Source organism: Indicator indicator, chromosome 21 (genome assembly GCF_027791375.1).
Source record: "Indicator indicator isolate 239-I01 chromosome 21, UM_Iind_1.1, whole genome shotgun sequence".
In the NCBI taxonomy this organism is placed as follows: domain Eukaryota; kingdom Metazoa; phylum Chordata; class Aves; order Piciformes; family Indicatoridae; genus Indicator; species Indicator indicator.
Genome location: NC_072030.1, coordinates 4,556,986 through 4,581,428, shown reverse-complemented (window position 1 = coordinate 4,581,428; position 24,443 = coordinate 4,556,986). Strand labels below are relative to the sequence as shown.

The window sequence follows — 24,443 nt, the reverse complement described above, 5'->3', positions numbered from 1 at the left end:
ATGACAACCCTCCCCAATGGCTTATGATAGCTGCAGGGAACAAACACAACTACTTCAAGTAGTATTTTACAGAAACACATGACATCAGAGGCTCATGGAGTAAATTGCAGGACAGGAACACTGTTACAAAAAGATACAACTTGTTCAAAACCCAGTGGCAGGAGAGATGCTGAGTGTATGTTACTTTGTTTATGGAGAATACATCAATCATCAGGCATGGGAACAGGCTGCCCAGGGAAGTGGTGGAGTCACCATCCCTGGAGGGGTTCAAATAATGGGTAGAAATGGCACTTCAGGACATGGTTTACTGAGCGTGGTGGTGGTGGTGGTGGTGGTTGGACTCAATGATCTTAGAGGTCTTTCCAACCTCAATGACTATGAATCCATTCTATATTATACTCTTCATATAACCCTTGGGAATGGATGTATTCACCAACACTCAAAATCAAGAAATGCTTTGGAACAGAGTAATGATGGAGTTTGCTATAAATAACTAGAAGAGAAGCAGGCAACATTTTAAGAGAAATTCTGGGAGAACCAGAAAAGAGGAAAAGGCTTTTGGGTTCCTCTGTGTACTGACACCGAGTTTTCCAGTGAAGGCCAGCAAGGCCAGCAATTGCTGCACAACAGTTCCTGGCAGTAAGCCACAGCAAACCATTCACAATAGAATAAAAGGCTGAATATATGCCTCTCCGGCCACCTGCAGCTGTGCCCGCCGGCAGCTCAGCACCAGCGGGCGGCAGCAGCGGCCTTCGAATGGCAACGCCGCCGGCCGAGGAAGCGCTTCCCGCAGGCTCTGCCTGCCCGCGGCAGCTTCACCGGGGCGAGCTGGAAATTAATTAACTATTGAACCTTGTGTCCTAGCGTTGTGAACGTCATTTAGTTTAACTCCCGGGGGTGGAGGGCAGAACTAGCGCGGGCCCGCAATACCCTCCTCCTCCGCAGGCCTCCAGCCGCTCCGCGGGCCCCGGCCGGCCATGCCCGCCCCCGGCTGCGCGTCGGGCCGCAGCTGCCAGCCCCATGACGGGGCGGGCCCTGCCGGAGTGCGCCGCCGGGCGGAGGCCGCGGGCGGGGCCGGGACCGCCACCGCTTCCTCGCCGCCGGTCGGGGGCCGTTGCCGGCGGTGGGTCCCACCATGGGGCTGTGTCTGCCCTGCATGGGGGGCGCCGTCAAGGACGTGGTAGAGACGCCCGACCCGGTGAGTGCGGGGCCGCGACTGTGCCCGGGCGCGTTTCCCTTCCTTCTTCCTTCCGTTCGGTTGTTTGTAAACAGCGTGCAGTGACGCCCAGCAGCACAGGGACGGGGGAACGAGCGCCGGGAGCCGCGGCCCTCCCCGCTGGGGCGGGGTAGGGTGGGGAACGGGGGCCGCCTGCCGGAAAAGGGAGGTCGGGCCGCAGGGCCGGGGCCTACCTGCGCGGCAGGCCCCATGGCAGCCCGCGGGCAGAGGCCTCCTGACTGCCGCAGCGCCCCAGAACGGATGCCCGAGACTACAGAGGCAGTGCGGAGGAGACACGGCCCCTGGCAGCCTGGGCTCTGGAGCGGAGACCGCCCGGGATTAGACTACCCCAGGCGCTCCACAGCCTGGCGCCTGGCACCCCGCAGCCACCCCAATTCTCACTCGTGGGTGCTTGTGTGGAGACCAGGGATCTCACGGCAAGAAGCTTCGTGCCGTCAGCAAGGGCGAGATGAATTTCATTTTGACCCGAAACGGGAAAACCTGCCTCTTTCTCTCTAGTGGACAGTGATGCTCACTTCGAGTAATCTCCCTAGGATGGAGTTTCTCCTGAACGGATAGGAACACATCTCCATGATTTTGTACCCCTCACCTGAGAGTTGTGTTGGGAAGAAGGAGCCCGTTCCCCCTGTTCAAAATCCCGAAAGACATTTCACACGCTGGAAGCCTTCTCATTCCAGTGTGAGGTTTTTGGAGTGAAGGTGTGACAGAAATGGCTGGATACAGATTTGTGGTGGGGTTTAAGTGGAGATAGCAGCAGCTGCTCTTCTAGCATATTAGTCACTAAAGTACTTTGTTCTTGCAGACTGGCAGAGCAGGGGAAAAACTATGCTAATTAGCTTGGCATTTTTTGTGGCAGTTTGCAGTACAGATTTGAGTCATACTGAAAAATTAAGACTTTCAAAAGTATGTACAGCCTGTATTGGAATAAAATTTCCCTGTCTTTCACATTTTGTTTAGGAAATAAAAAGAAGACAGCTAGCAGAAGCTGCTGAAAAGAGGCAGATGGAGGTAATGTCTGATAATATGCTATTTGTTCAAAATATAGTTAAGTGGTTTATGGGGAAAACAGCAAGGGTTTCTTTGGGAACACTGGATGTAGTGCCTGGATTGTGGGAATTACAGTGACATGTTTTCATCTATTATTCTTTTTACACCATTTTTTACATATATTTACAGTTAGAGTGTTCCAGCTCAGTAGGTGCTCAAAGACCACTGCAAGATCACTGAGATTGTTTGGATGGGAGAAATTTTGCAGCAGTTAAAAAAAAAAAAGGCAACTTAAGAACTGGAAGAACAAGCTCAACATTGTTTTTTCCTCATTGTAAGACTTGCAAACAACAGATGGAGGAGTATTTCAAAACAGTTGGCACACAATGGCCATGGTGGCAAGTTCAAGTGGTACTGCACTCTTACTTCTTTACAAACACAAGTTATAGGCACTTGCAAGTTCAGTTCATCAAGACAGCAACACCTGAACATGTTTCTCAGCTCCAACAAAGAAGTATTAGTTTATTCTTCCCCTAAAGCTGCTAAGCTTTAACTACTTCAGCATCCTTAAATGTAGAAAGATGGAAACACTCTAGTAGAATGCAAAGCTAGCAAATCTATTTCTTCCTTTCCATACCTCTGGAGAAGGCTTGAATTACAAATTGACTAGTATTGATAAGGACCATGTTGACCTGGTTGTAAGAGAGTTTGGTGAATAAGTGGAGCAACAGCTGAGTGATGCTTCAGAGTCCTTAAAAACTCTTGATTTTGTGTCAGGCTCCATACTAAAAGCAATCCACGTGTAGTATGAAATTGGAAAGCATTGAGGTGTAACTGTAGGAAGCATGCTTTTGAGAAGTGTGTGAAAGGGGAACACCTCCATTCATATTTTAAATGGCTAAGATCTTTCCTGGGAGGAAGGAGGAATGAAGCAAATTGGGTTATGGATGGCTTTGAAGTTTTGTGGTAGCCATTAAGTTGCTAAAAAAGAATGCAACTATCACTGTCTGTCTTTTTTTTAATAAAGGGGATAAAACATCTACCAAGGTTTTTCAAGACTATCTTTGAGGGCATTTTAACTTCTAAATGTTGAGTAATGGAGATGTCTTGCAAACAACCCAATTCAGTTTCCCCTCAAAGGACAAGGGAGTAGATCAGATGTCCTGCTCTGCTTAGTGCTTCTTGTGCCTGCTGTTCATTATGAAATTCAGCCTGAAGTCACGTGAAGTGTTCTTCATCTTGGGGTGCTCTACATAAAGTCTGGGGTACCTAACTCCCTTGGAAGACCAGTTGCCTAGAACTAGACAGTACAGAGTTGAAGTAACTTAGTCCTTATTGGTAAGATTAGCACTTAGAAGTCTGAAGAGAGACCATCACAGAGATCATTTCTCACAGATCACAGTTTAGAAGCTGAGTGTTTTATAGCCTGGGCTAGCACTAACACAACCTTTTCTTTCTCCCCTGCATGGAAAGTTCCCATTGATTTCTGCAGTAGCTGTACAGGGCTTGTGACTGTTTATTGAATGTTAGAATAGAAGCTGTCATTATAATTTCCATCATCTGGATCCTATCTGGGTAGCCTTCTGATAAAAAGTGGTGGAAGAAGTGAACAGAAGATAAAACACCTAAGGTTCTTTGATGGTCTGTCTACCTAAATCATCTCTTCCCAGTCAATTCTGTTTGCAAAGGCAAGGATAGGCCCTGACACTAGGAAAAAAATGCAGGCTAAAAAAAATCATGGGAATTCTGGGAAGGGAGGTTCTGGTTTTGCATCTTAGGATGCAAAGCAGGTACACATAATTACATTAGTCACCTGCATGTAAATAATGTGAAACAAAACCACTGTCACATACCTGTGGGACCAGGAGCTCACAGTATGAAGAATCATAGACTGGTGTGGTTTGGTAGGGACTTCAAAGATCATGTAGTTCCAACTTTCTGGCACCTTGCAGTAGACCAGGTTACTCAAAACCCCTTCCAGCCTGTCCTTGAACACTTCCAGGGAGGAGGCATCCTCAGCTTCTCTGGACAGCCTGTGCCAGGGTCTCACCACCCTCACAGTGAAGAGGTATTCTGACATCTCTGCATTGATATTACAGTAGCATTATTTCATGTTTCAGTCTTTTCACACAAACTGGAGTTCACAAAACAGCATTGCCAAGACTTGCAGTTTGGTTTGCATCCCCCAAAAAAACCCTAGCTTGTCTTACACAAATGTGTTTTCTCCTAGGCTTCCTCTCGAGGCATTAAGAACACCTACTCTGTAGAGCAAAAGAAAAAGAAACAGGAAGAAATAGAAAAAAGAATGGCAGCTTCAGGTCCTGGAGGAGAAGGAGGACTGAGAGTAAGTTTAAAAAGGAAATACAACGCAGCTGTCCATCTGCTCATTGAGAAAGCCCTGTTTTGTTGTCATCTGCAGGACTGAGTAACTCAGGTTAAAACCAAGGGGAAGGAAAAGAGAAAAGAAATGGAAGCATGTGTCCTTAGTACACAGTGTTCTCATTTCTGGGATGCAAAAACAGCAAGAATGGCACAGAGCTGGGGGCTTTTTTTCCTCTCCACCTATGATGCATCAGTTTTACAGCACTCTCAACATTAGAGACCTCACTGGGTTGACCTGTACTTGGTGTCCTTTTTCAGAATGGGTTGAGATTGCCTCTCTTCTCTTCATAGAAAATACTTGAACTAAGCAGGCTAATGGCTTTGGGTTTCATCTCTGGCTTTACAAAAGAGCCATACAGTGCTGCCATAGCTATTGATGAACTTCACTGCTGCTACTACTACTTTCCTAATGTAAACTTTGTCTCAGAAGGTCAGGCAGAGACTTGAGAGTTAGACTCTCTCCAAGGCAATAGCTGCACCTTTGCACAGGCTTCATGAGCCTTCATCTCTTACCCTTATTGCTGTAGATGACTTAGGGGACAAGAGCTGGTTTAACTTGACCCCTGGGGAGCTGCTTGTTCCACAATTCCTGACTATAAAAGGTGTTAGGATGGGGAATTTATTGTCTTTAGAGAACCTTGTGGTCTTTGAGGAGGGAGTTTTTTGGTTTGGGCTTTTTTTTCTTTTTCTCCCATATCTTTATATAAACCTGTGATGTGTTTTGTTGTTCTTGTCTTCAGTGGCAGGTTGGATAAAGAAAGAAGAGTTCAGAAGAGAAGATTGATGTTTACTGCCAGTGACTTGCCAGTGTCTGCAGCCAAGTGGCACTTACTCATTATGTGGCTTTGCATCTGAACACTCAGCAGTACTTTGCCATTGTGGGAGAAGAGCTGTGGATATATACACCAAGAAACTTAAGAACTAACTCTGAACAATTAAGTTTTGGCCAGTTTGTTAGTTTCTTTATGTGCATGTTTTACTACTTCCCTGTCAAGGGAGTGAGGTGGGTTTTTTCCCATCGAAGTGACCTCTTTAGCTGTAGTCAGTCAGGATATGTGTGCTGTCTGGCCAGTTGACGTCTGTCTGGGTATGACTGGTTTAAACCTTTCTCTAAGCCCTCATGTAGAAGGTTATTCATAAATATATATATTTGAATAATGTGTGGGTGACAGCATCTCTCTTCAGCTTCCTAGTGACCTTTGAACTGCTTAGGGATTTAGTGCCTTTTACATAAGACATCAGAGTCATAGCAGGTCCTTAGAAATGGAAGCATTTTGTGACACTAGTTAAAAGTTAGAAACCTTTATAAACCCTGTCATACTTCTAGCAAGAAGGCTGTTTTATTAGGAGTCTAAGATTTGTTCTCCTCATTTTCTGATAGGGATTTCTTTGGAGTCTGTAAGTATTTATTTACTGGAAGTTAAACATGAAATGAATGCTGTAAATTGTTGGCCTATGTTACCACAAGAGGGCAGTGCTGCACTTTCAGGATTCTGCAAAAGACTTCTTACATCATCTCTGGATGGTTTTGTTGCCTGAAGATTCTGTGCTGTGGAGGTGGGTGTGTTACAGCACTGCAAGGTTTGCTAAATGGCCAAAGCTCTGTTGCTTTTATTCTCTGTTCAGCAATGTCTGTAATCCCTTTCCCAAATGTGAAGCTGTCTTTGATTATTTAGGGCTACCCAAACTAGGGTGTTATAACTAGTGGCAAACTAGTTTCCTTGAGCCACTGCTTTGTTAGAAGGAAGCTTGTTACAGCATGATCAACACTAAGATCCCAGCTCTAGTTTTCCCAGAGACCATTACTCTTGGTCTTGCCATCTCACTGGCCCCATTTCTGACCTAGTTTAGGCTACAGAAACTTTTTTTTGTCCCCCTTGAACTAAATATTTCTTTTACCTCCCCCAGTAATGTCTCATGCTGTTTTAGGGTTGCAGACCTGACACAATGAGTTTCCTAGCTTAGCCTTCAGAACTGAGAAGAAAAGGAAGACTTTTCAATGTTAACATAATGGCCTTTGGGCTAGGAAGCTGTGTCCTTGGCAGATGAATGCCTTCTGTTTCCTTTGATTGCTGGTTGTTGCTCTCTTCACTGTATTAACTGGTCATAGTGATTTTTTTTAAGTCTAATGCAGATGCATTAAATTATAATAAAAACACTAAACCTGAATTTCAAATATGGGTTTCAGTCTAGCATCAGTCACAGTGGGTGTCCTACAAAGACAATACTGATGCAGCACTTAACATTTAGTTAGCATCAAGTTTAGTTCAAACTTGATACATTCTTCTGTCTTAGTGCTCCCCCAAAACCATTAGGGGAGGAAACAAACAGCAGTCTCATCCAAAGCCCTGCTGAATGATTGCCCTGACCCACCCACCAAGTGTGTGTGCCTGGATTAACATCATGAAGGTTTCCATTAAAAGCCACTGGAATACCCTAATGAAGTAAATCAGAGTTCCTGGGTTACCCACTGATGGTCCAGCACTGTCAAGATCAGGGGAGTTTCCAGTGGGAAGCAGCCTTGCTGCCCATGCTTGTTAGGCAGCCTAAGCTCAGTTCTGCTCCAGGTGCTGTCATCAGTAGAGGTGCTGTGCATCCCAGTAACAGATTGCCACCCTGGCTGAACACCCACCCTGCCTCTCCTCCAGCTTTTGGCCCTGCTAAGACAGCTGGCTTGCTTCTGGCTGGCAGCATTTCAGGAAGGTGGGAAAAAAGGTCTGAAACTCCTCAGATAAATGTACCTTGTATTTAAGTGATGATTGGTGCAATGCAGAACTACCATGGAAGAAAACTCCTCTACATCCCTTAAGTGAAAGCCAGATATGTCTGTGCTTCCCACTAGTCCTTGTTTTGAAAGTCAAATTTACTCCTACAGCTAGGAAACACATCAGAGGATTTGGAACTGTGTAGGTCAGTACTACAAACCTGATTGATAAAGCTATTTTAAAAGAGGTTTCAATGCCAATGCCATCTAACTGCTCAGCTGGCCAGCCTGAGCTCAGCCTGGGAAATCTGGTTTAAGTTTTTTGAGAACATGAATTTCAGTTGAGAATGAAAGCAGAAAATGCTGCAATTGGGTAGTACACAACTGAGAGCTACCTGAAGTGGAAATGCTGAAGCTCAGAGCTATGTAGATTCAAGCTGCTCTCTGCTTGTAGAAATCAACACCTCTCCTCTCACCACTTAGAGCTGCACCAAGAAAACACAAAATGCAACAGGAACTTTGTTCTTGTAAACATCTAGAACTGGGGAAACCTCTCCTCAGAGGCTGTTAAAACACACCCCTTCATGCAAAATACCTCAACAGCTGACATTTTCTTTGCTTTGCAGCAGAGCAACTGTACCTCTTTTCCTCTCCACCTTCTGAAAGCATTCCCTTGCAGACCACTTGAAAAACCCATCAGACAGAGCCCGGTGCTCAGAAGCTGAAATGCAAGGGCTGGCTTGCAGTGACTGCACCAGCATGGTCTCTTGCAGTAACAGAAAGTGAAGCCATCTGCTACTGCACATTGTTAAAATACACAAATCATGGCAGGGAGAGTGTTTGGGGCAGAGCTCCCTGAGGTTTGGGAGGATGCAGAAGCTGCATCTCCACAAGAGTGGAGAGCACCACTCTGGGCCCTTAGGAAAATGGGTGACTTCAGCCTGTGGATTTGGCACAGTGACAGACTAAATTGTTGGGACACAGCTCATCAAGCACAAGTGGTGCCAGCGACCAGACTAGGATGGAAAAACCTCTCCAGCCCCATAAATGTTCATGTGATAGCCTGTGTCTGCTTCATCTTACTTTAGATTCCTGACATACCACAGGCCAAGACAGCAGGAGACACAAAGCCAAGAAAAAGCACTTTACCTCCTGCCCTGTCAGGTGCTGCCTATCAGCAGCCAACAAAGCAGAACAAAACATTAAGCCCCAAAAGAACCAAACCCTTGGAAGCACCTCAAGCAGATGCCTTTGTAACACTGTGGTGTGGCAAACAGCTCATCTCCCTGATCTAAAATGCACACTTAAGACTCAACACTGAATTTGTTGCAAGTGATAAGAAACTTGTTGCACCTTCCCACGCATAGCTTGATGCGTCCCTATTTCCCTCAACCCCACCAGCAGCCCTTGAACTAGTTTCCATAGATTTTCTGTATCATCACTAAGATGCTGCTAGAAAAAAGGTGGCAACAAAAAGGAAGGAGCAATTATCACTGCAATAGAGATATGGAAACCCCTTCTCATCCTCAATCAGTTATGCAAATAAACCCACTTGGAAGAAAAAACTCCAGGTAATGTATGAACAGCAAGATGCCAGAAGGTACCTCCTTTAATGAGCAGTACCAGATGTTACAGTTCCATTTCCAAACTGTTTCTGAACTGCTTCCAGGATGGTGACGTTTATTTGACATTATACAATATTAATAGTTTTTAAAGTATTCTTGAGTCATTTAGCCATCTTCAGTTTTAGCACAGACACATACCCAGAGCCAACAGGAGGTCTCATGGGGTTTTTCCTATGACCCAATAATGACTTCAAGAAGAGACTTCAAAACCCACCTGGATGCATTCCTGTGTGACCTACTCTAAGTGATCCTGCTCTGGCAGGGGGGTTGGACTTGATGCTCTTTCGAGGTCCCTCCCAACCCCTAACATTCTGTGATGCTGTGTAACAGTTCAATTTTTACGACCTTCAGCCTCCTCAGCACTCACATTTAGCTGAGTTACACAGCAGCAGAGCCAGCTAAAACCATTCCATAACACTCTCCATCATAATCATCCTTCAAGGTTATTTCAACATCTCAGCATATCACCCCCTCCCTCCACGCTCTCAGCAGACCAGAGAAGAGCTGCAGATCCTTCCTGCTGGTACTTATCCACTCAGTTAAGACTTCTAGAAATCTACACCAGATACCTTAACACCATCAATTTTGGCATAGAAACCTCTAAGTATCATCAGAAGCAGCTGGTTTTTCTCTCCAAATACTTTCTCCATGAAGCCTGTTTTGCCCTCATCACTGCAACAACAGCCACACCTCTTCCAACAAGAGTTTGCAGATCAGCTTTAGCTTTACAAATGGAGCCTTTGGCTCCCAACAGACCTTCCCACACCCCCAACTTCTACAGAGCTACAGGGCACAGTGCATGAACCAAATACTGTTGATCAGATGCACAACACTTACCTTCTGAGCAACATTCTCCCAGCTCCTTCCTCCAGGGCCTCTTAGCCTTCTATGTCTCTTTTTGGGTTTTTTTTTCTTGATGGTTAATTGATGCTTCTGCTTTAATTTCCTCCTCTGCTGCCCAGGCCCACACCCACACCAGGTGCCTCAAATTCAGCTAATCCTTTCTGCAAGCCTTTTACAGAGACTAGCTGGAAGAGGCAATGCTTTCAAAAGTCTTTTAAAGGTCCTGCATTCTCAAACTGGCCAAGCTGAAGTTTTAAGTCAGGAAATAGGGGTTTAGAAGATGTCTGAGCATGTTGACTCAAAAAAAAATCCCTATTTTGGTTGCTGCAGTCCAAGCATTTAAAGCAGTTCATGTTGAATTCAAAATCTTGGTTTGGATTTACCAGGATTGAAGTTCAGTATTAAAGTAAACCTAAGAATACCTTTTCTTTTCCATCATTATCTGCTTTTGGTTTCTTAACATGCAAACACCTTCAACTATCTTAGATACAAACCTTCCTATCAATGTAAACTGATTCTTGGATGACAGAAATACAGCTATTTGTGGATTTAAAAGTAACAATTATTTCAAAATAGACAAAATGACAGCCTCACAAATGTTTTGGGTTTTTTTTTTCTTCTCTGTTCATTTGGAAACAGATCTCTAAGTGTATCTATTAAAATCATTATTTACCTTTTCTTATTTTTTTTTTTTTAGCCATGATGCTTTTTAAAAAGTGATGCTGGTTGTGGCCTGTTCTCCACTCCCATAAGGGCTACAGACACTGCTTCTGTGAGAACTCAGTCTTCCTACGGCTTTTCAAAGGATTTACTGCTTCAGTAGATGTTTAATCTTCCTAGAAACTGTCTCAAAATACAAATAAAAGGCTGCAGTTTCTCTCTCTAGAACCACATTTGGAATCTTGCACTGTACCCAGGCACTATGAGCTATGTGTATGTACTGGGGATTTGTAGATGGTGAGGTAGAACAGTTCAGATGCAATGTGCTGATTTTAACAAGGCATGGAACATGAGAGAAAATCTGACCCTGCCCAGCCAGGGGATACTTTGCTGTTAATTTTAAACCCACAGGAATGGATCATAAGGATGTAAGTTCTGGTGTCCCTATTGTAAGAAAGACACGGAGCGAGTCCAGAGGAGGGCCAGAAAGATAATCCAAGGGCTGGAGCACCTCTGCTATGAGAATAGGCTGAGGGAGCTGGGATTGTTCAGCCAGGAGAAGAGAAGACTCTGGGGGGACCTTAGAGCTGCCTTCCAATACCTGAAGGGATCCTACAGGAAGGCTGCAGAGGGACTTTTCATGAGTGTGACTAGAGACAGGACAAGGGGGAATGGTTTGAAGCTGAGGGAGAGCAGGGTTAGACTGGAACTGAGGAAGAAGTTCTTCAGTATGAGAGTGGTGAGACTCTGGAATAGGCTGCCCAGGGAGGCTGTGAATGCCTCCTCCCTGGGGGTGTTCAAGGCCAGATTGGATGAGGCCTCGAGCAGCTAAGTCTAGTTGAGAGGTGTCCCTGCCCATGGTGGGGAGATTGGGGTAGATGATCTCTAAGGTCCCTTCCAACCTAAGCCATTCTATGATTCTATGACATGATGTAAAATTAAACTTGCAAAAAATACTGAAAAAATACCAGCTGGTACTTAAAAAATTATTTCAGGAATGCTTTTGATTTATTTCTTTTTCTCTTCTCTGCAAAGTAAAATTATTTTTTAATAACATCCAGGTATTTTTCTGCTCTCTGTAGTAAGTGAATGCTTGTCCTGATCGCTCTGGAGCTCATTTCTAGGTTAGTGAGCAGTATTGTATATTGCAGGCATCCAGTTGGTAGCAGTGAAGTGTAGGAACACAGATTACAAAGAGCAAAGACGACTTTCAAAATGTCCAAGTATTCTAAAAAATTTTATTTCCTTTTTAATGAAACGACTGAGTTCTGCTCAAATTTATACAGTCAGTGAAATATTCCTATAAAATGATTTTTCTAGGACATTACAAGGCACATAAATTATCAACTATAAACACAGAAAAGTAGCCAAAATAATGAACTAAGCCCCCATACGCCTTTAGCTATTTTAGAGGTGTGTGAATGATTTACAAGAAGGTGAATCACTCTACTGACAGGGTAATGAATATTTCACATTTGGCAGGACCAGCAAAACTGAAAATAAGGGGAAGGAAAAGCTCAGATTCAGGAACAGTGTTTGTGATTCAGGAGGGACTAGCATCTTCTGAAACTCCTCCTTGGGTCAAAGGGCTGAGCACCTTTTATGGATGCCTCTGTGGGTTGCAGTACATCACCCCACTAGTACACTGCTATTGTCTGGCAGAGGAAGGGGCAACCTCTCAACTTCCCCCTGCTTCTATACTGGGCAGATGGTAAAAAACAGGAAGGCTCTACATATAGATCTAGCACTGAGCATTGTCTTCAGCTTTAAAGAGTAGAAGGTGTGGGGTTTTTTTTTCTTGGGCTTTTTTGTTGTTTAAAATAATCACTTTGGGAAGTTGCTTGGCATGCAATAAGTCTTTATATTCTACTGGCTAAGAAAGTCTTGCAACCCATAAAAATAGTCAATTTTTATTTCATTTCAAGAGGCATTACCAAATAATTTCCACAAATAGTCATTTCCCACCTGCATATATATTTCTTACCTAGTCTAACAGTCAAGGATTCAATGTAATAAGATTTTCATACAAATATATTGTAGTGTGTATTTTCTTCCATTAACAGGATCTGCTCCTTTATGGAACTCTAAGTATACATTCAGGTATTAAAGAGTAATAATTTGGCTAAAAATATATATGTCTATTTCTTATCTGATTGTAGTAATTAGCCTAGCAAGGGTATTTTGCTATAAAAGATACAGTACTAGAAATAAATAGTTCTACAATTCAAAAAGATCTTCAGAATGGGTTGCCATTTCCAGTCTGTCTTAAATCTTCCAAAGTCCTTTTTTAAAGCAGAAACTAAATTTACTACACTTGAGAAAAAGAATTTGGACCTACGTACATAGAGTCCCGATCACATGAGAAGCTTATTTCACTTAATCTCCTTCTTGGTTTTGTAATGGGCAGAAACAACCAGATAATTGTCTGGATTCATGTCCCTGAGGGTTGGAGACTTGCTCTGGATTGGAGAAGTTTTCCCATCCACTCGGGAGATCTGCAACATTCGGCAGGGGTCGTGCTTCAGTAAGTAACCTGCAAAAGTCTCCCATCCTCCTCCAACACGAACCATCACGTGTTTGTTGTGCAGCATCTGAAATAACAGAGACAGGAAGAAAACCCAAAAGCTCTTGAGAGGGAACCATTCACTGGGAAATCACTTTTTTTTTTTTTTTTTCCTATTGGGAAAAAAAAAAGCAGCTATGTTTAATTAAAAGTCACAGATGTAAGTCACTAGCCTGCTGTATAATAAAAGGAAAGGAAGTAGAGTGGCTTCTGTTTGAATTTAATAAGTAAACTGAAAAACCTGCAATAAAATGAGACTGTATTCAAAATTGAAAAGTTTCATAGTTGATGTAAACAATGCCACATGTCTCTCTAGTCCTGTAGCACAGATTGTTCCTGTTCTTCATCCATTTCAGATAAAGATGTTAGGGCACAAGAATGTTTTTCAGGTTAATTTTGTAAAAATATATTGCTAGAGACACCAGTTTATATGTCTTGGTAGCTGCCTTTTCTTTACAGGGCAGAGATCTATATAAAAGCAGTAGTGAAGGGCAAACAACCAAACCAATCTCCTCTATCTCCTAAAATAGCAAAGTTATTTAAGAAAACAAAGGGCCATTCAATTTAACAATTTAACATTGCTGACATACAGTCTACCTAAAATAGCCTAATGCTGCCATTAAATCAGCCTAGTGAAGGACATCAGAAATAATGCATCTGGAACTGCTTGGAGATATCTGAATTTTACAGAGTTGTGAAATCTGAATTGAGAAAGGAAATACAATTAAAGTCCCCAAGCTCTTACTGCTTTTGCTTGCTGCCTTTATTCCAGAAACATTAGAGCTTGACCTACAAAGGAGTTTCAGGTTGAGAGGGATATCTAAGTGCCAAATTAGGTACCTGTCTCTGATGTATATCCTCTGATGTATATCCTCCAGATCCACACATTTTCTGCCTAAACTCAAATAAATATTTTTGCCAAGCACCAATGTAACTTCTCCCATGCCTGCACCTGTGACTCCAGTTGGCAGTTTCACCACTTTCTCTCCTCCAGTTCTCCACAGAGAACAGTCAAATAAATACCAGTGAAGCATCATAAAGCAGCATATACTATAGAATCCACATCTTAAATCACACGCTGAAGAATGCTTTGATTGGTACATCTCATGAAATGCAAAACACCATTCAGTGCCAGAAATTACAAACTGGCCCTGTAAAAGGCCTGCTAGAAGATGTTTAATGTAGGCTGGGTAATGACATTTGGATTTATGGCTGAGATGTGTGTATGGGCTCTTCTCCATGTCCAAAACTCCTTTGAGAGCTGACAGTATTTGCAGCTGAGCCTTACATGGCACACAAGGCTTAATTCAGGTTAGTACACATAGCATAGACAACAAAATAGAAATTGTTAAACACAATCACAGATAATAAAAGGCAAAGATTTAACTCTTAGTAAAAACAACCCAGCCAACAAACTGCCCACCCCAGCCTGAACATACATTGTTTGACTTCTGTTACACGAGGAGATAGAGCCACCTGGAGTGAAGCATGGCAAGCTGTACAGCCTTTTGAAATCTGAAAACCAGGGTAAGTTCATAAGGAATCAAACTCTTCGTTTGAACAAGCAGCTGCAGATGAAATCTGGTTTGAAAGTTTTTGTTTCAAACGTTTCAATGCAAAGGAATTCTTGTTTCTGCATTTTTGGGTGTTGTATGAAACAGTGGGAATTCAACTCAGCTTCACAGGTACTGAAGAAGAAAGTCCCTTCTGATCCATCCCAACGACAGCACACTCCAGTGCTCTTAGCTGTATTAACTAAGAGTCCTGAGACTCTTGCTCTGAGTTAGAGGAGCGTTAGGCTCTGCAATAGCACATGAGGTTTTACTCTAGATTGACAAGGGTATGAAAGCAGAATCAGACTCACAATCTTTGCCAATCACACCTTTTCATCTCAGGCTTTGTATTTTAGTTTCAAGACTTCATTTTGAACTGGCAAAGGTATGATCAGCCTTCAGCTGTATGGGATTTGAAACCTGTCTTTAGTCTGGACAATGTATTACGAAAGAAGAAATGGTTTTTACATCAAGTTTGAAAGTTGCAGTTCAAATGGTGACACAGCCTTGAGACAACAATCTAGAAAGCTTTATTTAGCAACTTCCTCCTCTTTCAATGCCAAAAAACAAAAGCATTTTAAAAATGTTCCCAAAACTTTTCACATTAAAACATTTGAAGCACAGTTTCGGTCCACTACACGATGTGGGAAGGAGTTAACTTGCTGAATTTCAGCTTCCACACATTGTCACAGGGGGTTTCACGTTCCAAGAGCAGTTAGTATCTGGACTTTTGATTAAGAGTTAGGAATGGAAAGTTAGCAAAAAGTATATTTGGTTTCCATTTCCCTTAGAGACTACTGTGCAGACAAATAAAACCTACTGCTGGTATGTTATTTCCTGTTGCTCAGGTTCAATGTACATCTTCTGTCTTTCCTCCCTTTTCTCTTTATTATGCTATAAGAAAATTCATTGAATATGTGCTTTCTATAGAGATTGGGTCTTCCTGCAGCCTAAGTAGAGTCATTGTCCATGCTGTGCTGGCCACAAAAGCATCATTTTACTCCTACAGCTGCATTTTGATGTTACTAACACCAGCATACATCCAGCATAAATCTGCTAGCTTCAGAATTGCCCCAGGTTCACAGAAGTATAAAGGATTTATCTTCAAGAAGAAAAAAAAAAAAAAGATTTAAAAAAAAAAAATAATAGTTAAATAACTTGCTCTACTTTCTACTGAAAAAGTCATTTCCTCCCCAACATACTTCTGGTCAAAATGAGACTTTGGAGATTTTTCTGCTTTTCTTTTGCATGAGATCTCTGAGAAAGAAAAAGTTGGATTCTACCATAATAAAAGTTTATTGTCAGTTCCCAATGTAAATAAATTTATGATATACATGTATTTTCACACTGTTCTCTGCCCAGTTGAAACAGAAAAAACCCTTGCTGTAAAATAAAACCCAACACATGTTTACGATTGCCATAAATCTTCATTGTTTCAGTTGTGTCTGAAGCAGGGCTGTCAGAAAAGCTGTTCCCTCTAGAATCTGTGCTGTAGTTGAAGCTAGGGTGAAGCAAACCTATGAGGAAACAGATGACCAGACAATAGCATTGGAGAGGGGGAAGTTACAGATTTTTTGGTATGCATTGAGCCTGTATCAAGGGATAACGTGGAAGATAGGCAATAAAAATTACATGAGCTAAGGTGTCACTTTGGCACCAAAGTGAAATATAGCTTAAACAGCTCTGGTTTTCACTGAAGTAAGTTCAGAGAACTTTATGGTTGATTAAAGAGGTATGAGGCTGTATGTAAAGATAAGAAGCTCATGCAAATAATCACAGTTTTATTGACCTGAACAGAAAAAATGTTGTCCTGTTTCATAGGAACTGAAAATCTGGCCCACTGTTGTTATTCTCCAGATTACATTATAACTTTCTTAAAGAGTATGTTCAGGGAGAGGAGAAGGAATTGCGCAATATGGATCTGACAAAAGCCAACAGAAAGAATAGTACTGCCTTGAAAGGAGCTTGGCCTTGGCTCTGGAAGCCAAACCTAAAACAAACCATAGCCTGGAGTTAGTTGGTGTGAATTTAGGCCAATTTCAGAAACAACATAGGCTACCTACTCAGAGAATATGGACCACAAAATCCAAAGCTGTTTGGCAAAATAACACTAGGCATCACATCAGTGGCTGTGCAGAGGCAGTTTTGCACTCCACAGGTGAGATGTTAATGAGATTGGGAAGGAGAAGAATTCAACACATTTCAGTTAATTTTCACTGCATATGAGTGTTTTGGACTCAGCAGACAGAACCCTTGTTTCTCCTGTCTTAGCATACAAGGGACCTGGTCTGAAGCCCTGAGAAAGACTCTGTGAAAGACTGGCAACGTGCAGAGGAGCCTATCTAGCTGTATGCCTTCAAAGAAGCTCTGATGATAGTTGTTCAACACACCTGACAGTCACCAGGACACATAAAAGTTCACATTAATAGGTAGTGCTAACAGTCCACTCAAACAGGTTCAATGTACAGGTTCAATGTGACTTGGGGCTAGCCAAGAGCAGGACACTGGAGACACCTGAAGGAGCCTGTCATTGGTCTGACAAAGGCCTGACAATTGGTCTGAAAGTCAATTTGATAAAAAAAAAAGAAATTGAGAGAAACTAGACAGATATGCAACATGTGCTGCAAGTGGCTGGCTTCTGATTGGGCAAGGCAGCAGCAGACTGAAGTTAGGATTTCTGTTTGTTCCAGGGAGGTTTGAGGAGAACTGACATGAGCACGTCTTGGACAAGAGGGAAAGAGCTGCAGTGCTGCCTTGTAGATCATGGATTAGTGGCACTTCATAGTGATGTTCAGCAACCTCCTATTTCCATAAACTGTTCATGTCACTATGTTGACAGTTTCCTTGTTTCCAGTATACCCATGCAGTAAATGCATGGAGGTGGCAGTAGCTGTTTGCACCAAATGGGGCAGTGCATTTTCAGAAATCTGTAGGTGACTTGCTGTATGCAGTTTTTCTACTTCCCTGAGAACTGAATGACCTGAAAACACCACCAGGAATGTGTAATAGTCCACGCATTAATTGCTGCAAGCCAGGTAATTGCCTTGTTAGCAGACATTATGCAGCTTCACCTCTGGAGTGCATATAAAACTTAAAGCAAAATCCTGGAGAACCATCAGATTTAAATAGCAGTCAGGTTAGATGTAGATAACATTCCTGTTTTAAAAGGTTTACAGCCACTGTATCATACGTTTTGTAAGAGGCATGACTGCTGCTATCTACATGGAGTTCACCCTCATGGACACAGAGACTGGTGGGAGCCAGTAACGCAATCACAAAATGGTAGTGGTCGGAAGGGACCTCTGGGGATCATTCTCAAGAGGATATGGAAGGAAACCAATTTCTAGCTGGAAAGCCAGAATGCTTCCCTCCAAGTATTCTTTTTCTTGGCTTTCATTCTCCTCTTGCTGTTGAACCTGTGTGTTGTCTTTTCAGAGAAAAGCTTGAGTCAGGTAAAACATAAAGCTTGTTTCAGACTTTAAAGACCTCACTTGTGTGCCTAAGTGCACATCTAAGGAATTCAAATTAAACCTCAACTCTACAAAGCTGGAAAAGTGCAAATTATGTAGCCAATTCAGATATTAATTATTCATCCAAGCTGAAGTAATCTACTTGCAGTATATTAATGTGTATTTTGGCAGGAAACAGTATATTAGTCCTTTCCAACCTGCATTATCTTATGATCCAACTGTAGTAAGGGAAAAAATATTATAAGAATAATTAAAAAAATAATTTAGAAAAATCTTTCCCCACCTGAAGAACAGGAAAAATGCTCTCCTCATTTTTCCTTGTCATCCCTCATTAAGTCACATATCACCCAGCTTCCCTCAGGGTACAGTATTATACAAAACTGTTTCGGATGATGTCTAACTAGTTTTCAAAGTTCAAAATGATGCAACTTGTATCACTCAGTCATTCCATATGGATTCATTTAGGGACTCCCACTGAGTTTCTAAATGCAGTGTCATTCTGAAACCCCAATAAAGAAGCCTACACTTCCCCTCTCTACAGACACCATGATAATGGCAGGAAAAATAGCTCGCTGGATTTACAGCTCCCTCTCATTTTTAAGGATTTATGTGTAGTAAATCACACTAAATGAATCTCTCTCACTAAATGAATCTGGAAAAGAAAGCATTATAAGAAAGCTCTGCTTGAAAAAAAAAAGTTTGGGAAAAAAAGAAAAAAAAAAAGATACTAGAGAAGAGAAGACTCTGGGGGGACTTTAGAGCTGCCTTCCAATACCTGAAGGGATCCTACAGGAAAGCTGCAGAGGAACTTTTCGTAAGGCTGTCTAGCAATAGAACAAGGGGGAATGGCTTTAGGCTGAGGGAGAGTAGGTTTAGACTGGATCTGAGGAAGAAGTTCTTCAGTATGAGTGTGGTGAGATTCAAAGAGGTTGCTCAGGGAGGTTGTGGATGCCTCTACCAGGTTGGACAAGGCCTTGAGCAGCTGAGTCTAGTTGAGAGGCATCCCTGCCCATGGCAGGGAGGTTGGAGTAGATGATCTCTGAGGTCCCTTCCAACCTAAGCCATTCTATGATTAAAAGTGCAGGCTAATTGCTTGCCACAGTATTTCCAGCAGTGCTCCAGTTGGACTTTATAATTAAGACACTTTCTGAATTACAAAGAACTTTACTTTACTGTTCTATCTTGAGCTGTATCAAACACATTGATAGGTATCCAAGCAGTTTACTGAAATGATTTCTTACACTATGTTGTATAAAGAAAGAATGGGATGGAATAATACTTCAGAAACATTTTATAGGCTTCATTGGTTCAAGTCAATATTCCTGAAACAAATCAAATGCAAACATTCCTGGGTTTACAGTAAATATTAAAGGTGGAAAATAAACCAGAATGGAGGCATTCATCAGAATCCCTAAATCTCTATTTTTGGCCAAAGTAACTTTTATTGCTTTGTGCCAAGTGATATTTGTCACTGAACAGGGAGCTCAGTTTTCAAGTAGAACCTAATAAAGTTCTCAACCACTTCAGCAACAGCACCACACTTACGTTCTCCATGTTTACTGACTGACATACAGGCTGGGGGGACTAAAAGAAGTTAAAGACTTAAACAAGTGATACAAAAAAAGGTATTAGTATAGCTCCAGCTGAAATGATTTTCAGTGGCTGCTGAGACACTGAAAGCCTGATAGATTTGCCAGGTGAGGCAGCCATAGAGTCTCACCTTCAAAGCATATATAGACCAGGCCTTACATTAAATATGTATCAGAAGCCTCCTATAATTCACTGAGTCATTTTTTCAAAGGTTGTTTCAGATCAAAAGAACAGCAGGCTTTGTGTATGCAAGTGCAAAAGAAATCCAAATAATCATTTGCATGTGTAAATACCTCCAAGGCAATTTAAACATGAGATGCATGAAATAGAAAATGGCAACTGCACATATCTGCTGTTCTCCTTTCCAAAATTTGGCTATTACTTCACTTGCAGCAACACTCATTTCCACAAAAAACTTAAGCAAGAGGGCAAGTAAAGCTGACATCAAATGAGAACATCTTTGCCTCTTGGGACTCAATTTTTTTTCAAATGCTCTTTATTCCGTTTGCAAGTTCCTGCTAGAAGATCTTTGGATCTCATTTGAGATTTTCACCTCACAAATTTTCAATTTATTTTTCCAATACTTACTCAAGGTGTTTTAATACCTTATCAGTCAAAACTCTTTCATCACACTGCTTATGAAACACTATTACAAGATGCCACATTTTCAGTGCAGGGCTGATGATGCAACTGGGAGCTGAAGACATCTGTACCTTGCTGAAGACAGAGGCACAAAAATAACGTGTCTGGTCATTTCACTGAAATCAGACTGCTATAGCTCAAAAAGGCTTCATATATTAAAATATCTTTTTGGTATCACCTATATTACTGGGACACCTGCTGAAGAAAGTTAAAAATGCTCTAACACTGCATAAGTGACATATAATTCATACACGATTTCACACAGGAATTTCCTCCACTGATTCAGCTCTGGATTGAACACATGTGCAGGAAGCCAGCCTTGTTTGCAAAGCTCTAGATTGTAACATAACAGGATTTAGCCACTTTTCACATACCTGAAGAAGCCAGAAATTGGTTTAGAGGGTGAAACCATACCCACATAAATGTTGTCCAGCATAGACATTTCAGGGTCAACATCCTATTGACCTCCAGAGGTGAAGACAATGACAAAGGTGCATAAAACATTTTTACAAAGGGGAAGCACTGGGGAAGGTCAAATTAAAGTCCTGTCTGTAGCACCAATAATGCACTTAACAAAACTAAAGTCTTCATTTCTCTTTTCAGAATATAGCAGACTCATTGCAATGATTACTCAATGCATTCCTGCCTAACTAAGTGAAATCAAGATACAGCTTTGGATGTGTACTGATATAAGTTAACAGGAGGGTTTGTACATTTGGGATTCTCACTCTTGATTAAACTTTCCTTCAAACCTTACTTTTAGTTTCTGTCTGGCACGATTTATAGAATTTTGGAGTGGTACACATTTGGTGTCTAATTAATGCTAGACCTCTGCTGCTGTTTGAAACAAGCATCCTGCGTAGGCGAGCACTTTGTGTGAGAGAAATGACTCAGATGCAGACAGAAGTAAACACACTTGTTTATTCATTAAGAGGCAAGTTAATATCTGACAAGTGGAGGCTTTTATTTCTTGGACAAGGAGGAATATGGTCAAGGACAATTAGATGTGGAAGTCATGTTCAGAACAGCATTTGTAAGCAAAGGAATTGTGCACTGCCAACCACATCAGGTGAGACCCTGCAGCTAGTTGACTCTGAGAGCAGTGAAGGTGACACTTCCTTGATGCTTCCCCTCCAGCCATTTCTGTGGGAGCTAGCCACAAACCAGAGCTATTCCCTGTCAGCTGAAATGTAGGGCAGTTAACAGAAATCTAGTTGCTTCTAGCTACAGCACTGAACCATAAGAAGTATTTTAGGCAATGCTCAGGGATGATGACATGGCAAACATTAAATACAGGCAAAGAAATCAGGTGGCATGTATGAGGTTAAGTGAAAGAGAAATCATAAACTGGCAAATGCTCTCTCTGGATGGAGACATGGAAAACCAGATGTACTAAGATCAAGAAGTGGGAAGAGGGAAGATTGCCTTTCAGAATATTTTTTTTTTTCAAAAACAACCATGAGGCTGCCAAAATAAATCTATGAGTGATTGCTTAAAAAGAAGAAAAAAAGCTTTACTCTTACTGTTAAATAAATATATGTAATTAATTGTTTTTCTTATTTGCAGATAGTTAATGCTTCTATTAGCATTTTAAGCCTTGGAAAGACTCTCTTAAAACCAAATAGCTAAGAGGACAGTTCTGTCTCACTTTCTAAAGTAGGTTTTTACCCCTCAAGGAATACCACTGACATCATATCTTGGAACAGGGAGATGCTGTGCTGAATAAGAGACAAAATCTAATGTGAAATAAAAACAAGAGTTCTGCTTATAAACAGTGCAGAAAGTCAAAACAGAAACCTCTCTAAGCACAAAAGGAAATTAATTCTACCCAGACCATCAAGATTCTCCTGATTTACATTTCCTTAAAGATATTAAGCCATTTGCAGAGTGTATTGGTGCACAGCAACCATCCAGTTAGATTTTGCCACTGAATTCAGCCAGTCTAGGATTTCACCACGCAAATGTGCGTGGGCTGCATGCAAACATGCTCGTGTTACAGCACTGCAGAAGTATAGCAAAGTGTTCTTTTGAACCCTGAAGTGCCATCTGTTTTCTAGCTGTTTTCTCAAGACTCATTCTGTCTTTCCTAATTTCCAAACAAAAGAAAGTATTTCCCATGAGCAAATGAAAAAAAAAAAAAAGAAAAAAAACCAAAACCAACCAACCAAACAAAAAAACCCCACTTTCACCTACAGAATTCTTCCACTTCTTGCCTGTGGAAATGATGTGCATGTAGTAGGTGACAAAGATGTGTTGTACGTCTAGCACAGGTTGACTTATCACATGCATTCAACTCCAGCAACCTGCAGAACTCCCTTTTATTCTGCCTGGATTTTTTTTTTTAACATTCCAAATTACTTAAAACAGCTGCTTTGAAGTGTATGCAAGATTAATGGAGAAGCTGGAATTAAAATGTGAAATGTGTTTCTTTCATTGTGCATCCATAAGATTAAAAACATAGTCAGCAAGGAGGGGGTATAGTAGCATCAGCTACCACTTATCACAAAGGAAAAATGATGACAAAGTATGGGAGCACACTCATCTTCTCATTTAAGAGTCTCTCAAGGGCATCACTCTTCTCTGTTTCTGAGAAATAAGTAAGAATGGCATGCCTAGAGCCATCACAGTACAATTCAATTGCTTAGCACAGTCTATGGAAAAAAAACAACAAGCAATCAAAGGATCAAACCCACCAAGCACATCAGGATTGCAATTACAAAGGAAATCACAAGGAGGCAGACAGACACCACAATCAATTAAATGTATGAGAAAAAGGAACAAAAAACTGCATTCAGGACAAGTGAAGACCTCAGGAAGGACAGTTACAACTTTTTCACTTGCTTGTGTAATGAAAACTAATGGAAACTAAAAGCTTCTAGACACTTTAGCAGATTACAAGGACCTGAAAAACAAGCATTTTATTAGAGAATCATAGGAATTGTCTAGGCTGGAAAAGACTTCCAAGATCCAGTCCAACCATTAACCTAACACTACCAAGTCTGTTGCTAAGTTATGTCCCTAAGCACAGCATCTACAATAAACTGTGAGTGTAATTGGTGTGGACTTAACATCAAGCCACCTACATGTGCCTGAAGATGCAACAACTCTATAGGGCACTAGGGCCTCTATCTCATTGTGACTGCAGCTTATTAAATTAATTAACCAACAAAGAAACACAAAAGAACACCACCAAAATGATGCATAGCAAGGAGGATAGTTAGGAAGTTTAGTTAAAGTGAGAGATTTAAAACCGGGGAAGCCCTTGTGACTACACTGGCCTGGGGAGATCATGTGCCAAACCCCAGCTATGATTGAAGAGGAGCTGCAATATGCTTACAATCCATTTACTCCTGTGCCAAAGAACTAATGGTCTTTTAAAAAAAGCTTTTTCAAGCAACACAATATACCAGCCAGACACAAAGCCATTTGCCCTTGGTTGCTTAGTGATCCTAGAATAGAGATGTAAAGAAATTCATTTGGCCTTTATTCTGACTAATTCAAAAGGTTACATGCTATTGTCCAGTCTTACCCTTAAATATATGTAACAATATGGTCTCTTAGAAGGAAATTATTCCTTATCTTATCCTCTCTGAAAAAAGACTCATTAAATTGTGGCTTCATGGAGGATATTGCTTACAAAATCTCTTGTAGTAACAACAGGAATTAGTAAACACCACTGAGGTACATTTATGGTGTTTAAGGATATGTTACGCTTCAATAATGTAATTCACTAATTTTTCCTCTACCTTCCTCTACAGGATGTTTGTGGGTTTTTTCCTTCACTTTCCATAACCCAGAAGCTTTAGAGAAAATCTGCTCTCTGCAGTATAGGGGAGAGAAAATTAAGCCCCGCCTAAGAATGGAAACACAAAGGCACAAGTACAGAAACAGAGAAGGGCATGAGCACTGTTTACAAGTGCCCCATGGCAATCCAGCACTGCAACATGGAAAGGAGAAGAAAATAGGAAACTGTTCTCACCTGTCTTGTACTTCTCTGGTATTCTGCAACCAGAATATTCCTCAAACAGGTACAATATAATTTTAGTACCAGCCCAGTAGGGACTATTGGTTAACGTTTACCTTAAGGTGAAAGAATGCATGCGAACACTTAATTGTGGAGTAGTTGACATGTTACTAACACACACTGTAAAAGTAATGTGGTTAACTTGCCCAAAAATCTAAGTAGC

The 24,443-nt window shown here is 41.5% G+C and overlaps 2 protein-coding genes across 2 annotated transcripts in view; one reads left to right on the top strand and one right to left on the bottom strand.

Annotated features, from left to right (window-relative positions):
- Window positions 1-1,117: 1,117 nt before the first annotated feature.
- On the top strand, window positions 1,118-6,734 carry SVIP (small VCP interacting protein). Its single transcript, XM_054390566.1, has 4 exons — window positions 1,118-1,198; window positions 2,195-2,245; window positions 4,455-4,568; window positions 5,347-6,734. Exons 1-4 carry the CDS (start codon window positions 1,136-1,138, stop codon window positions 5,359-5,361), a joined length of 243 nt encoding a protein of 80 aa, XP_054246541.1. The 5' UTR covers window positions 1,118-1,135; the 3' UTR covers window positions 5,362-6,734.
- A 6,076-nt stretch (window positions 6,735-12,810) lies between these two features.
- Window positions 12,811-24,443, bottom strand: part of GAS2 (growth arrest specific 2) — a 65,885-nt gene continuing 54,252 nt past the window's right edge. Inside the window, exon 7 of the mRNA XM_054390609.1 lies at window positions 12,811-13,029. Coding sequence (XP_054246584.1) covers window positions 12,811-13,029 — 219 coding nt within the window. The remainder of the gene's footprint in view (window positions 13,030-24,443) is intronic.